The 16748-nt window shown below is 39.3% G+C and overlaps 1 protein-coding gene and 1 pseudogene across 1 annotated transcript in view; one reads left to right on the top strand and one right to left on the bottom strand.

Annotated features, from left to right (window-relative positions):
- The window catches only part of LOC124507937 (ankyrin repeat domain-containing protein 26-like), a 337690-nt gene that overhangs the window by 201554 nt on the left and 119388 nt on the right, over positions 1-16748 (bottom strand). The window contains exons 8-9 of the mRNA XM_047074396.1: positions 16315-16348; positions 15600-15735 (exon numbers count right to left, since the gene is read on the bottom strand). Of these exons, the coding sequence (XP_046930352.1) occupies positions 15600-15735; positions 16315-16348 (170 nt within the window). The remainder of the gene's footprint in view (positions 1-15599; positions 15736-16314; positions 16349-16748) is intronic.
- Positions 1225-4416, top strand: LOC124507625 (dnaJ homolog subfamily C member 10-like; annotated as a pseudogene).

Raw genomic sequence — 16748 nt, 5'->3', positions numbered from 1 at the left:
CAATAAACAACAGGTCACTGTATAATCATAAAAGGGTCAATTAAGAGCAATCTTAAATGTTCATGTATCTGTTAATAGCTTCAAAGTACATGAAGCAAAAATTGATAGAACTGAAAAGAGAAAGAGGCAAATTCACAATTATAGTCTGATATTTCAACACGCTCAACATCAGCAAGGGCATAGTAGACTTGGCCGCCACTATTCTTCTCAAGGATCTATGGAACACTTACCAAAAAAGACTATGTTCTGGGTCAAAAATAAATCTTAATAAAAGGAAGAAGTCAAGAGGCCTGAAGTCATAATAGTGTGTTCCCTGACCACAAAGCAATCAAATCAGAAATCAAGCACAAAAATATCTCTGGAAAATACTCAACTATTTGTGAACTACAGAACACATCGAAATATCCCCTGGGTCAAAGAAGTAATGAAAAAAGAAAAAAAAAATTAGAAAGGATTCTGAACTGAATGAAAATGAAAACATAGTAGAATTTGTAGAGTCCTGCTTTAGTAGCACTCACATGAAGACTGATAGCACTGAATGTATACATTAAAAAGGAAGAGGGAAGTGCGATGCTCCTTGCTGCCTTTGTGGCTCCTCCCCCAGCTTCCCAAGGTACCCTGCCCTGCCCCGCCCCACCCTGGCAGTGGCTGGAGAGCAGGTGCTTTGTTCACAGCGCACGGCAGGCACTTGGGTGGGTGGGGGCGGGGTCCGCCAATGCCGGGAATTGAAGGTGGGGGAGTAGCTGTAGGAGGAGACCCCCCCTAGACTGAGGTGGGCATGGGTCGGGCCCCGGGTTCTGCTGGAGCGGGAGGCGGCGGCGGTGGCAGAGGCATGGTCCTTCTGGAAGGGAGAGCCCAATGCCTCTGCACCTGTCTCCCCTCCCTTCCTCTCCGCCCCTGCCATGGGTTTTGTGTTCTAGCTCCCCATCTTTTTCTCACTACCTACATCATCACCCTTCTTCCGACTTCGCTTCCCAGCTTCTTGCGACCCTTTCTCTCACTTAAGCCTCAGTTACTCAGGCTCTTTTCACCCTAGGCTTGCCGGAGACTTCATATGCCAGCAGTCTCTTTCATGGGATGTCCCCATCCTTCCCCTCTCCCCACATCCTATTCTGGGCTGATGGCAGCCAGAAATCCTTCCTATTGCATTTACTGGCAGTTTCCACCTGGCCCTGAAGCTTGGTGCAGATCAAGTCCACCACACCCATGCTGAGAAGGACCCCTAGGAGAACCACTTGTCCCATGGTGGTATTGGACAATGTGTTCTCGATTTTTCTCTGGTTGCTTATTTTAGTCTGAGTATTTGTTACTCTCCACCGCTATACTTTACAAACGTATGTTTTGGTTGCATGACAAGGAGTTGGAAATGAGCCAGAGACCATTCGCAGGTAAGGAGAAGATTTAGACATTGAGGATTCAAGGAAGAAAGGAGAAACAGGATGTTAAGAAGGTTAGATTCCTGAAAGTATTTTGATATCTTTTGTGATCTGAGGAAGTGGAGATTACTGAGCCTACACAGATTGACATTTTGGGAGAAAATTTCATGGTGCTTGAATCGCTCTTGGAGTAACGTGAACACAAGTTCTCAAACCTGCATATTCTCTCAGTTGGAACCAGCTGTATATCTGAATGTTCACTTTCATCAGAACTTGTATCGGAGAAAGAATGGGAGTCTGCTTCAATGAAAATGACTACCTCCGGGACCTGAAAAGGGTCATTCTGTTTCCTAATAGTGTATATGACCATTTTCGTGGGAACAGATCAGGATTTTTACAGTTTACTTGGAGTATCCAGGACTGCAAACAGTAGAGAGATAAGACAAGCTTTCACGAAGTTGGCATTGAAGCTACATCCTGATAAAAAAAAACAAAACAAAACAAAACAAAAAACAAAAAAACGAATAACCCAGGGCGCCTGGGTGGCTCAGTCAGTTGAGCGTCCAACTTCCGCTTGCCCGGGTCACGATCTCACAGGTCGTGGGTTAGAGCCCCGCGTTGGGCTCTGTGCTGATGGCTCGGAGCCAGGGGTCTTCTTTGGATTCTGTGTCTCCCACTCTCTCTGCCCCTAACCCACTTGCATTCCGTCTCTGTCTCTCTCAATAGTAAATAAACACTAAATAAATACATAAATAAATAACCAACCAACCAACCTACCAACCAAATGAATAATCCTAACGTACAGAGTGATTTTCAAAAATAAATAGAGCATATGAAGTACTCAAAGATGACGATCTGTGGGAAAAGTATGACAAATACGGAGACAAGGGACTTGCAGATGATCCAGAAGGTGGCCCGTATGAAAGCTGGGATTATGATCGTTATGATTTTGGTGTTTATGATGATGATCTTGAAAGCATGACATTGAATAGAAGAGAAGTGGATGCTGCTGTTCATTGTGGAGAACTGTGGTTTGTGAACTTTTACTCCCCAGGATGTTCACACTGCCATGAATTAGCTCCCACACGGAGAGACTGTGTTAAAGAAGTAGATGGATTACTTTGAATTGGTGCTGTTAACTGTGGTGATGATAGAATGCTTTGCCGAATGAAAGGAGTCAACGGATCTCCCAGCCTCTTCCTTTTTAGGTCTGGAACGGCCACGGTGAAATATCACGGGGACAGATCAAAGGAAAGTTTGGTGAGTTTCGCCATGCAGCACGTTAGAAACCCAGTGATGGAATTATGGACAGGAAATTGTGTTCACTCCATAGAAACTGCTTTTGCTGCTGGTATTGGCCAGCTGATCACTTTTTGTTGCAAAGGAGGAGATTGTTTAACTTCATAGACACGACTCAGGCTCAGGGGCATGTTGGATGGTCTGGTTAATGTAGGATGGATGGACTGCGCCACCCAGGACAAACTTTGTAAAAGTCTGGATATTATCACAAGTACTACTGCCTATTTTCCTCTGGCGCCCCATTAAATAACAGAGAGAAAAGCAGCGTTTTGTTCCTTAATTCGTTGGATGCTCGAGAAATATATTTGGAAATCATGCATAGTCTTCCAGATTTTGAGCTACTTTTGGCAAATACACTAACGGATCGATTGTCTCATCATCTATGGCCCTTATCGTTTAGTTTCGGAAAACATGAAAATCCAAATGATCCTGAGTTGAGGGAACTAAAAACTCTACTCAAAAGTGAACATATTCAAGTTGGCAAGGCTGACTGTCCCTCTGCACCAGACATCTGTAGTAACCTCTCTTTATTTCAGCCATGTCTAACAGTATTTAAAGGACAAGGAACCAAAGAATATGAAATTCATCATGGAAAGAAGATTCTATATGATATACTAGCCTTTGCCAAAGAAAGTGGTAATTCTCATGTTGCCACACTTGGACCTCAAAATGTTCCCGCCGATGACAGGAACCGTGGCTTGTTGATTTGTTTGTGCCATGTTGTCCACCATGTCAAGCTTTATTGCCAGAGTTACAAAAAGCATCAAAGCATCTGCGTGGTCAGCTTTAGTTTGGTACACTAGATGGTACGGTTCACGAGAGACCCTGTAACACGTATAACATTCAGGCGGATCCAACAACAGTTGTATTCAACCAATCCGAGGTTCATGGATAAGGACATCACTCTGCTGAACAACAGATCTTGGAATTCATAGAGGATCTTAGGAACCTTCAGCGACCTCCCTGACACCCACCACTTTCAATGAACTAGCTAAACAAAGAAACCATGATGAAGTCTGGATGGTTGACTTCTACTCCCATGGTGTCATCCATGTCAAGTCCTAATGCCAGAATGGAAAAGAATGGCCCGGACACTAACTGGACAGTTACTGTGGGCAGTATAGAATGCCAACAGTATCATTCTTTTTGTGCCCAAGAAAATGTTCAGAGATACCCTGAGATAAGATTCCCCTCCCCCAAAAACCAAATAAAGCTTTTCAGTATCACAGTTACAATGGCTAGAAGAGAGATTTGGGGTCCGGGATTTCGACCTCAAGCATCCACAAATCTAATGACTCAGACTTTCGATGAAAAAGTTATACAAGGGAAAAATCACCGGGTGATTGAATTCTATGCTCCTTGGTGTGGACCTTGCCAAAATTTTGCTCCAGAGTTTAAGCTCTTGGCTAAGACGATGAAAGGAAAAGTGAAAGCTGGAAAAATAGACTGTCATGCTTAGGCTCAGACATGCCAGAAAGCTGGCATCAGAGCCTATCCGACTGTTAAATGTTATCCCTATGAAAAAGCAAAGAGAAACATTTGGGGAGAGCAAATAGATGCCAGAGATGCAAAAGCAATCGCTGTCTTACTAAATGAAAAATTGAAAAATCTCCACACTCATGGAGAGAGAGATGAGGATGAAGTTTAATGATATGAAGATGAAGAAAAAAGAGAAAAGGAATTCTAACCCATGACATCAGAGGAACATCTTTGTAGGATGTTGCTACATTCTGGGTCACACTAAAGGAACATTATCTCGGAATTGTAATTGCACCGTCTGAATTCTGTACAACATTGGTATAAATGAAGGGTTTGCAAGCTTTTTCTGTAAAAGGCCAAACTGTAAATATTTTAACCTTTGTAAACCATATACTTTTGTCACTTAGTACTTTGTTTTTGCTTTGTTTACAACCCTTTACAAAATCTAAAACTTTTCTTACCTCAGGGCCATACACAAACAAGCCAAGCCACATTCAGTCCATGGGCCACAGATTGCTGACCCCTGGAAATGATACTAAAACTGCCTGGCTCAACCAGGAGCCTGCTCTGTCAAGTACATACATGTCTAGGGTCTATTCCTTAAAGTTTTGTGGCTGGCCTGAAAGGAAATAATTTGGTATTTATTTACCTGTCTGAAAAATTGTGTGAAATGGATTGTGGCCATAGTGTAATTAAAAAAACCACACCCACCCACCCACCCACACACACACACACACACACACAATGTGGCAAGCAGATAGCCTATTTTCATGGTGTATTATAGTAAAGAGATTTTCTTCTTTTTTCTTTCTAAAGGTTGAAGAACTGATTTTAATTTTTCACAATTGAGAAAAATTTTGGTAAAATAATGTCAATAGATTTCTACAGTATCTAGAAGAAGAAGAAGAAGAAGAAGAAGAAGAAGAAGAAGAAGAGAAGAAGGGGGAGGGGGAGGAGGAGGAGGGAGGAGAAGGAAGAAGGAGAGGAGGAAGAAGGAGAGGAAAAAGAAGAAGAGGATGAAGAGGATGAGGAAGAAGAAAGGTCTGAAATCTATGACATTGGGTTCCACCTTTTGAAACTAGAAAACTAAAACAAATTAAACACAAACCAAACAGAAGAAAGGAACTAATAAAGACAAAAATCACATGAAAGAAAGCAGAAAAACGATAGAGAATAATCAATGAAACCAAATGCTTTCAGGAGGTGAAAAAAAGGATAAATTTCTACCAAGACTGATCCCAAAATGAAGAGAAACAAGGGAAGTATTAACAATGTATCAGAAATTAGTAATGTAACTAACATTACTGGAAATTCACAGATACTAAAAAAATAACAGAGTAATACTATGAACTTTATATAATTAATTTGAAAAGTCAGATGCAGTGGGTAAATTCCGTGAAAGACAGAAATTATCAAAGCTCAATCAAGAGTGAAGGGTGCCTGGCTGGCTCAGTTGGTAGAACATGTGACTCTTGATCTCTGGATGGTGAGTTCAAGCCCCATGTTGGGTGTAAAGATTACTGAAATGAAATGAAATGAAATGAAATGAAATGAAATGAAGTAAAATGAAATGAAGTGAAATGAAATAAAAAAAATAAAAAAAATAAAATAAAATAAAGGAAAAAAAGAACAGATAAACTAACTAACTCTATATGTATAAAAGAAACTAAAGTCTTAGATAAAGATCTTTCCACAGAAAACAATTCCAGGGCCAAGTGGCTACACTAGTAAATTCATCCAACATTTTAGGAAGAAATGTTATCTATTCTACACAAAGTCTCCCCCCAAAATGGAGAGGAGAAATATTTCTCCCCTCATTCTATAAGGCTAGCATTACCTGAAACCAAAACTAGACAAAGATACTATAAGAAATAAAATCCTGTCATAAGCATGGGAGCACAATTTCTGAAGAAACCATCCACAAATCAAGTCTAACACTACATTAAAGAGGGGGGGGGTGTCAACATGGCAGAGAAGTAGGGGTACCTGAAATGACCACATCCCTCAAACACAGCAGTGAGGCAAGAAGATGTGGAAATCTAGGAATCCGGGCTACAGTGTGACACAAACATCTCCAGGGGCCCATGGGGACAGCTTGCCAGGTCATGGAGATTTTTAATCTATTCTTTCTGCACCTCTTCTGTATCTCCTTCTTATTTTCCTTTCTCTCTCTCTCTCTCTCTCTCTCTCTCTCTCTCTCCCTCTCTTCCCTGCCTGGATTAAGTTGTATAGTTTCTCTGATTCTCTGCCTGGTCAATTTTTTGTCTTCTTCTCTTTTCCTTTGCCCCTGTCATTTCTCCCTTTGTATGAGATAAGGCATCTTCCATCACCCCCCCCCCAGTGTTTAAATTCTTTTCCAAGTTTACATTATGAACAAATCTAAGCACACCTGCTGGAATGGCCAACCCACCAATATGAGTAGGGAAATAAAGCAACCAGAGTCACAACAACAGAGAGCATGAAACACACTCCAAAGATACCTGTTGAAGGGCCAGGCCTGGATAGTATACGACCCCTTTTTAAAATAGTAGTGCTGACAGGTGCAGGACACATGACAACTAGGAAAACACATAAAGTACCGAACACTGAGGAAATGGAAGAATTCTCCTCAAAAGAAACTCCAGGAAGAAATGAGAGCTAGAGAATTGCTCAAAACAGATATAAACAATATATCGGTTCAAGAATTTAGAATAATAGGTGTAAGATTAACAGCTGAGCTTACAAAAAAGCATAGAAGTCAGCAGAGAATCTATTGCTGCAGGGATCAAGGAACTAAGAAATAGTGACAGCAATTAAGAAATACTGTAAATAAGATGCAAAATAAACTAGATGCAGTAACAGCAAAGAAGGAGGAAACAGAGGGGAGAATAAGTGACATAGAAGATGAAAGTATGGAAAATGATGAAGCCAAGAAAAAGGGTGATAAGAAAATATTAGACCATGAGGAGAGTATTAGAAAACTAAGTGATTCAATGAAATGTAATAATATCCGGATCATAAGAGTTCCAGAGTAAGAGAGAGAGAGAGACAGAGAAAAGGGCAGATGGTTTACTTGAACAAATTATAGGTGAGAACTTCCCTAATCTGGAGAAAAGGAAGCAGACATCCACATCCAGAAGGCACAGACAACTCTCTTGAGATTCAACAAGAATAGGTCTTCTCCACAGCATATCATAGTGAAACTGGCAAGTTACAAAGAGAAAAGAGAATTCTGAAAGCAGCAAGGGACAAACGGGCCTTAACCTACAAGGGTAGACACATATGGGTACTAGCAGACCTGCCCGCTGAAACTTGGCAGGCCAGGAGGCGATGGTAGGAAAAAGTCCATGTGCTGAATAGGAAAATATGCTGCTAAGAATCCTTTCTCCAGCAAGGATGTCATTCAGAATAGAAGGAGAGATAGGCTTTCCCAGAAAACCAAAAACTACAAGAGCTCATGACCACTAAACCAGCCCTGCAGGAGATCCTAAGGAGACTCTGTGAGTGGAATGTTGTCAAGGCTACAAAGGACCAGAAACATCACCACAAGCATGAAAGCTCCAGACAACACAATGACATGAAATCCATATCTTTAAATAATCACTCTGAATGTGAAGGGACTAAATGCCCTTATCAAAACACATAGCGTATCTGAATGGATTAAAAAACAAACAAAATCCATCTATATGCTGTCTACAAGAGACTTATCTGAGACAGGAGGACACCATTAGATTGAAGGTTAGGGGATAGAGTACCATGTATTATGCTACTGGAAGTCAAAAGAAAGCTGGGGTAGCCATACTTAGATCCGACAAATGAGATTTTAAACCAAAGACTCTAACAAGAGATGGCGAAGGGCATTATATCATAATTAAGGGATCTATCCATCAAGAAGAGCTAACAATTGTAAATGTTGGTGCCCCCAACTTGAGAGCCCCCAAATATATACATAGATTAATCACAAACCGAAGCATTCTTATTGATAATCATATGGAGATTGTAGGTGACTTAAATACTCCCTAACAACAATGGACAGATCACCTAGGCACAAAATCGGTAAAGAAACAAAGGCCCTGAATGATACGCTGGACCAGATGGATTCGACAGATCTGTTCAGAACTTTTCATCCAACAGCAGCAGAATACACATTCTTCTCGAGTGCACGTGGAACATTCTCCAAAACAGATCACACAGTGGGTCACAAAACAGCCCTCCATAAATATAAAAGAACTGAGATCACACCATGCGTATTTTCAGATCACAACACTATGAAACTTGAAATCAAACAAAAGAAAAAGTTTGGGAAGCCTCTAAATGCATGGAGGTTGAAGAACATCCTACTGGAGAAAGAATGGGTCAACCAGACGATGAAAGCAAAAATTAAAAAAATATATATACAGGCAAATGAAAATGAAAACATGACAGTCCAACCCCTTCGGGATGCAGCAAAGGCAGCCCTAAAAGGAAAACATATCGCCATCCAGGCCTTTCTCAAGAAATAAGAACAATCCGAAATACAAAATCGAACCTCACACCTAAAGAAACTAGAAGAAGAACAGCAAAGAAACCCTACAACCATTAGAAGAAATAATAAAGATTAGAGCAGAAATAAACACTATAGAATCCAAAAGAAAACCCCGTAAAAACAAACAAGCAAAAAAAATAGTAGAACAGCTCAATGAATCTAAGAGCTGTTTTTGTTTAAAGAATAAATAAACTTGATAACCCCCTAGCCAGCTTTCTCAAAAAGAAAAGAGAATCCAAATAGATAAAATCACGAATGAAAAAGGAGAGGTCACAATCAACACCGCAGAAATACAACTATTAGAGAATACTATGAAAATGTATATGCCAACAAACTGGACAACCTGGAAGAAATGGACACATACCTAGACAACCACACATTACCCAAACTCAAATGGGAAGAAATAGAAAATATGAACAGACCCATAACCAGCGAAGAAATTCAATCAGTTATCAAAAATCTCCCAACAAATATGAGTCCTGGGCAAGAAGTCTTCCCACGGGAATTCTACAAGACATTTAAAGCAGAGTTAATACCGATTGTTTTCCAGCTGTTGAACAAAGAAATGGAAGAAAAGCTTCCGGACTCTTTCTATGAAGCTAGCATTACCTTGAGACCCCACTAAAAAGGAGAATAACAGGCCAATATTCCTGACAAGCATGGATGCCAAAATTCTTAACAAGATACTAGCAAATCCAATTCGGCAGTATATGAAAGAATTCTTCACCATGATCAAGTGGGATTCATCCCTGGGCTACAGGGCTGGTTCAATATTCGCAAATCAATCAAAATGATACATCACCTTAATAGAAGAAAGGATACGGCCATTCATATGATCCTGTCAATAAATACAGAAATACATTTGACAAAATACAGCATCCTTTGTTAATAAGAAACCCTCAAGAAAGTTGGGATACAAGGAACATACCTTAACATCATAAAAGCCATATATGAGAAGCCTGCTGCGAATATCCTCAATGGGGAGAAACAGAGAACTTCCCCCCTACCCTGCCCGCCGAAGATAAGGAACACAAAAGGGATGTCCACTCTCACCAGTGTTGTTGAACATAGTGTTGGAAGGCCTAGCCTCAGCAATCATACAACAAAATGAAATAAAACACATCTAAATTGGCAAAGAAGTTAAACTTTCACTTTTCGCAGATGGCATGATACTCTACATGGAAAACCTGAAAGACTCCACCAAAAAGCTGCTCCAACTGACACATGAATTCAGCAAAGTCACAGGATACAAAATCAACACACAGAAATTGATTGCACTTCTATATACCAATAATGAAGCCACAGAAAGAGAAATCAAGAAACTGAGCTCATTTACAATTACACCAAGAACCATAAGATACCTAGGAATCAACCTAACCAAAGCTATAAGAGATTTTTATCCTGAAAACTATAGAAAACATATCAAAGAAATTAAAGAAGACACAAAGAAATGGAAAAACCTTCTATGCTCATGGACTGGAAGAAGAAATATTGCAAATATGTCGATAACGACCCAAAGCAATGTACACATTCAGTGCAATCCCAATCAACGTTGCACCGGCATTCTTCTCAGAGCTAGAACAAACAATCCTACAATTTGTATGGAATCACAAGAGATCCCAGATAGCCAAAGTAATGTTGAAAAAGAAAACCAAAGCTGGAGGCATCACAATCCCAGACGTTAGCCTCTACTACAAAGCTGCGATCATCAAGGGAGTATACTATCGGCACAAAAAGAGACACAAAGGCGAATGGCATAGAATAGAGAATCCAGAAATGGACCCACAAATGTATGGCCAACTAAACCTTGGCAAAGCAGGAAAGAGTATCCAATGGAAAAAAGATAGGCTCTTTCGCAAACGGTGCTGGGAGGGCTGGGTAGCAACATGCGGAAGAATGAAACAGGAGCAGTTTCTTACACCGTGCATAAACTCAAAATGGATGAAAGACCTCAATGTGAGAGAGGAAACCATCAACACCCTAGAGGAGAACACAGGCCACAACCTCTTTGACCTTGGCTACAGCAACTTCTACTCAACACATCTCCGAAGGCAAGGGACATAAAAGCAAAATTGGACTCTTGGGACCTCATCAAGGTAGAAAGCTTCTGCACTTCAAAGGAAACAATCCACAAAATTAAAAGGCACCAACGGAATGGGAGAAGATATCTGCACATGACATATCAGATAAAGGATTAGTACCCATACTCTAGAAAGAATTGGCCGAACTCAACACCTGAAAAACAAATAATCCAGGGAAGAAATGGGCAGAAGATATGAATAGACACTTTTCCAAAGAAGACATCCAGACGGCCAACAGGCACATGAAAGGATGTTCAACGTCGCTCATCATCAGGGAAACACAAATCAAAACCACATTGAGATACCACCTCACACCGGTCAGGGTAGATAAAATTAACAACTCAGGAAACAACAGACATTGGTGAGGATGTGCAGAAATGGGAATTCTCTTGCACTGTCGGTGGGAATGCATGGTTGTTGCCGCTGCTCCGGAAAACAGTGTGGAGGTTTCTCAAAAAATTAAAAATAGAATTACCCTACAACCCAGCAATTGCACTACTAGGCATATATCCGAGGGATACAGGAGTGCTGATTCATAGGGGCACATGTGCCCCAACGTTTATACTATCAACAATCACCAAATTATGGAAAGAACCCAAATGTCCATCAACTGATGAATGGGTAAAGAAGATGTGGTTTATATATACAATGGATATTACTTGGCAATGAGAAAGAATGAAATCGTGCCACATGCAACAACATGGATGGAACTGGAGGGTACTATGTGAAGTGAAATAAGTCAGTCAGAGAAAAACAGATATCATATGTTTTCACTCATATGTGGATTTTGAGAAACTTAACAGAAGAACATGCGGGAATACAAGGGGGAAAATAGTTTCAAGCAGAGAGGGAGGCAAACCATAAGAAACTCTTAAATACAGAGAACAAACTGAAGGTTCGTGGAGGGGTGGGGGAAAGGGAGAGTAGGTGATGGGCATTGAGGAGGGCACTTGTTGGGATGAGCACTGGGTGTGGTATGTAAGTAATGAATCATGGGAATATACTCCCAAAGCCAAGAGCACGATGTATACACTGTACGTTAGCTAACTTGACAATAAATTATATTTCATTAATTAATTAATTAATTAATTAATTAAACTACAGCCGTGTGTGTGTGTGGGGGGGAATCTCACAATACACTAAGGGATAACTTGTTGTTACCAAATGGGGTTTATCCCAGAAATGCAGAGTTGGTTTAAGATTCAAAAACCGTATCTATCTCCGTAGATAAAATATGTTCCTTGTCAAAATTCAACATCCATTCCTGATAAAAACTTTCGGCAATCCTGGAATACAAGGGAACTTCAATATGATGTAAAACAAAACAAGTCATGATAACTCTACAGCTAACGTTATATATAATGGTGAAAAACTGAATGCATTTCCTATAAGATCAGGAAGAAGACAGGAATGACATTCACTGAATGACTTCTTTTGTTCAGCACTGTACTAGCAGTTCTAGCCAATGGAATCAAACAAGATAAAGCAACAAAGGACATCCAGATAGAAAATGAAGTGAAACTGTCTCTATTAGGAATCACATGGTCACAAAATAGAAGTTGGCAAACTCCAGCCTATGGGCCACGTTACTTGTTTTGGTAAATTACATTTTATCAAAATACAGCCATGTCCATTAATTTATGCAGTATCTATTAGCTGCTCTTATAGTACAATGGAAAAGCTGATTAGTTGTGACGGAGAATGTATTGGCTACAAGTCTACAGTATTTACCATTGCTAGTAAAATAGTAGTTAAAAATGAATTTTTATGACCTTTGCTTATGTAGAAAATCTGACAGCATTAAGAAAAATGCTACTAGAATTAACAAATGAATTAATCATGGCACATGCATGACTCAGTCGGTTGAGTGTCTGTCTCTTGATTTCAGCTCAGGCTATGATCCCAGAGTCATGGGATGGAGCCCGATGTCAGGCTCGCACTGAGCATGGAGACTACTTAAGATATTCTCTCTCTCTCTCTCTCTCTCTCTCTCTGTCTCTCTCTCTCCTCTCTCTCTCTCTCTTTCTCACTCTCTCTCGATCTCTCTCTCTCTCTCTCTGCCCCTCTCCCCTGCTCATGTACTCACTCTAATATTAAATATATCTATACATATAAATTTATCAAGGTTGGAGGATACACAATCATTACACAAAAATCAACTGGATTTCTATATATTAGCTATAAAGAATCAAAAATTAAAATGTCGGGGTATCTGGGTGGCTCAGTTGGTTAAGCACTGGGCTCAGGCTCAGGTCATGATCTCACAGTTGGTGAGTTCAAGCCCCACGTCGGGCTCTCTACTGATAGCTTGGAGCCTGGAGCCAACTTCAGATTCTGTCTACCTCTCTCTCCGCCCCTCCCCAACTCATGCTCTGTCTCTCTCTCAAGAGTAAACATTAAAAAAAAATTAAATTTAAGATATATTATTTACAACTGCACTGAAAATAGAAAACAATCACAGTTAATATCATAAAAGACAGAAAGACCTATACATTAAACACTACAAAATATTACTGAGAAAATTTTTAAAGGCCTATATCAAGGGAGAGATATATACTCTGTTCAGGGGTTAAAAGATTCAATATTGTCAAGAAGTCAATTCTCCCCAAATAAATCTGTAGATTCAACATAATCTAAACTTAAATTCCAGAAGACCACCAGAGTTGGTTTTTGTTTGTTTGTTTGTTTGTTTGTTTGTTTAAGAAACAGACAAACTGATTCTAAAATTCACGTGGAAATGCAAAGGATCCAGAGTAGCGGAAGAACACTGAAAGGAACACAGCAGGACGACAAACACTACCTGATTTCAAAAATCCTTATAAACTGGCAGTGATTAAAACAGCATAATATTGGTACAAAGATGGACAAAGAGATCAATGAGACAGAATAGAGCCCATACTTAAACCCACACATATGTGGCCAACTGATTATGACAAAGGAACAATGGCATAAAGTGGAGAAAACACAGCCTTTTCAATAAATGGTGCTGGAACAACTAGATATCCATATGCAAAAGAATGAACTTGTATCCATACTCTGTATCACAAATAAAAAAGAATATAAAATGGGTCATAGATCTAAATGCAAGAGCAAAAACTATAAAACTTCTAAAAGAAAGCATGAGATAAAAGCTTTGTGACCTTGTGCTATGCAAATATTTCTTAGATATGAAAACCAAAAGCAACAATCATACAAGAACAAACGAATGTGTAAACTGGACTTCACCAAAAAGAAAAACTGCTCTTCAAAAACACTGTTGAGAGAAGGAAAAGTCACAGAGTGGGAGAAGAAAAACCTTGCAAAAAAAAAAAAGAGAAGTGAGAAAGGAACTGTATCTAGCTCTTTCCACCATCTTTCTGTGCCACCATCATGATGCATGTGAATGTCGTGGCAGATGCTCCCCAAAGCATAACAATACTGAAGAGAGAAGCACACTCCAGGTTCTTACTAGGCCATGCTCCAAAGACATTGTCCACTTTCTAACTGTGATGATGAAGCATGGTTACACTGGTGAATTTAAAATCATTGATGATCACAGAGTTGGGAAAATTGTTGTGAAACTCACAGGCAGGTTAAGCAAGCATGGAGTGACTGGCCCCAGAATTGATGGACAATGCAAAGATCTAGAAAAATGGCAGAATAATCTGCTCAGTTTGGTTTCATTCTACTGACCACCTCAGCTACAGTCATAGACCATGAAGAAGGAAGATGAAAACACACAGAAGGAGAAATCCTGGGATTCTTTTTCTAGGGATGTAATACATATGTGCAAATAAAAGGCTTCAGTGGAAACAACAACAACAACAACCACAAAAAAAAAAAAAGAAAACAAAGAAGGAACTGTGTCTAGAATATACAAAGAATTCTGAAAACTCAACAACTAAGAAAACAAACAAACAAATTTTTAAAACAACCAAAGACTTGGACAATTCAAAGAAGATACACAGATGGCAAACAAGCACATGAAAATATGCTCACCATCATCCGTTATTAGGGAAATGTATATTGAAACCATAATGAGGTACATACTAAATATCCATCCGAATGGCTAGGATTTAAAAAGCTGACAATACTAAGTGTTCATGAATATGTATGTAGGAATTGGTGCTCTCACAGACTGCTGGTGGGAATGGAAAACCATCCAACTCCTTTAGAAAACAATTTGGCAGCTTCATAATAAGGGAATATAAAGGGACATGAGATTTTTAAGGGTGATGAATATGTTAATTGTCTGGATTATGGTTATCGTTTCATACGTGTAAACATATGTCAAAACTATCAAATGACACACTTCATATATGTGCAGTTTACCTAACTAAAGCTGTTGGAAACAAAAAGCTCTTTCACAGGAAGAACGTCTAAAACACTGGATAAGACACAGACGGAAAGAAGGATGTAAAACCATACAAGATGAAGCCAGAGGACTGTGGCCTTCAACCTAATAGCAATGAGAAGTAATAGCTACGTTTTAAGCAAGGGGTACCATGATGAAAGACACATTTTTTAAAACATATACTAATTATGGTTGCAGTGTAGACCAAGGTCCTGGGAGGTAGAACGGCAGGGAAAACAGTCCTGAGGTTATTTCAGTCATCTAGGAGAAAAATAATGACCTGACCTGGGTGAAGGCACAGAAGAGAAGCAGAGTTAACAAACACATTAGATGTGCCATTCCCACTAAGAAAGGTACAGTAGAAATGATGACTCTTTGGCTGAGAGGATACAATAGTGCTCCTTTTATTTTAATATAAACCATATTTCTGAGATGAGCAGCTCTATAATACAGCAGTGCTCTATGGTGCAGTAGTAGGCAAGGTGTGCACATATTACTACAGCAATATACGTAAAAAGACTTCCTACCTTTACAATCCATGCCAAGTTGTTCAATCAGCAACATGAAGTTCTTAGAGTAAGGCAACTCACAATGCTCTGAAGCTGTTTCAGATGACTGAATGAAGTCGACAAGGTCATCCATAGAGGTAATTTGCTTTTTGACCTACCAATGAATAATACCATTTCAAAATGTCCCCCAAATATTTATAAACTATACTAGGTGTAGAGAAGTGATAAATAGCCATCTTTTTATAAAAGCAAAAACAGGGGCACCTGACTGGCTCAGTCGGTTGAGCATCCGACTCCATTTTGGCTCAGGTCATGACCTCAGGGTTCCTGAGTTTGAGTCCCACGTTGACCTCCACAATGACAGCATGGAGCCTGCTTGGGATTCTCTCTCCCCCTCTCCCTCGACCCCTCCCCCACTTGTGCGTGCTCTCTCTCAAAATACATTTTAAAAATAAGTGAATGAACATTTAAAAGCGAAACCACAGAGACTTCTTAAAAAAACAGATTTTTATCAAAAAGACACTGTTATCCACAGCTAGTATTTCTAAGTAACTTTTTCACAGCAAATGACTCTACAACAAAGGAACATTTTCTATTTTTTCACTACATCTTCCATAAAGTAATTTTTTGCCACTGAACAATATTCCTAACAAATATGTATCAAAATGATATAATAAAATAAAAATAAAATAAATAATAAATGAAATAAAATTACATTGTCTCTTTTGCTTACCTTGTTCTTTTTCTTAGAAATTTTCTTTGCAGTTCTGAAAAAAACCCAACAATTCTTTTCAGGCAAATATTAAATACTTAAAATACAAAGCATATCTAAACCTATTGTTTCTGATATAAAATCTCTGCATTTGAAACTAATTTTCCACAAAGGGGATTAAACAACAGAGTAACATTAAACAACATAGAAAACATACTACTGCTAATATTAACAAAGGATTGGGTGTATCCAGTTCTAGTATATGTGCTGCTGAAGCAAGCACAACAAAGTACTAACGTTAGGTAAAAACTAACAAAAGCAAAGGAAAATCCTAATGCTACTTGCATTATTTGATAGGAATGATACCATTGTTTGTGTTGTCATTTTACTAAAAATAAGCTTTCACTGGCACTAAAACCTACTTGGAAAGTGCAAGTTAACTCCCTATATGAAAG

The sequence above is a fragment of the Lynx rufus genome, unplaced genomic scaffold (assembly GCF_022079265.1).
Source record: "Lynx rufus isolate CCGP_SWC_20201006 ecotype Redwood Valley unplaced genomic scaffold, mLynRuf1.p SCAF_12, whole genome shotgun sequence".
Classification (NCBI taxonomy): Eukaryota; Metazoa; Chordata; class Mammalia; order Carnivora; family Felidae; genus Lynx; species Lynx rufus.
The sequence above is the reverse complement of the archived record's forward strand: the minus strand, read 5'-3'. Positions and strand labels throughout refer to the sequence as shown.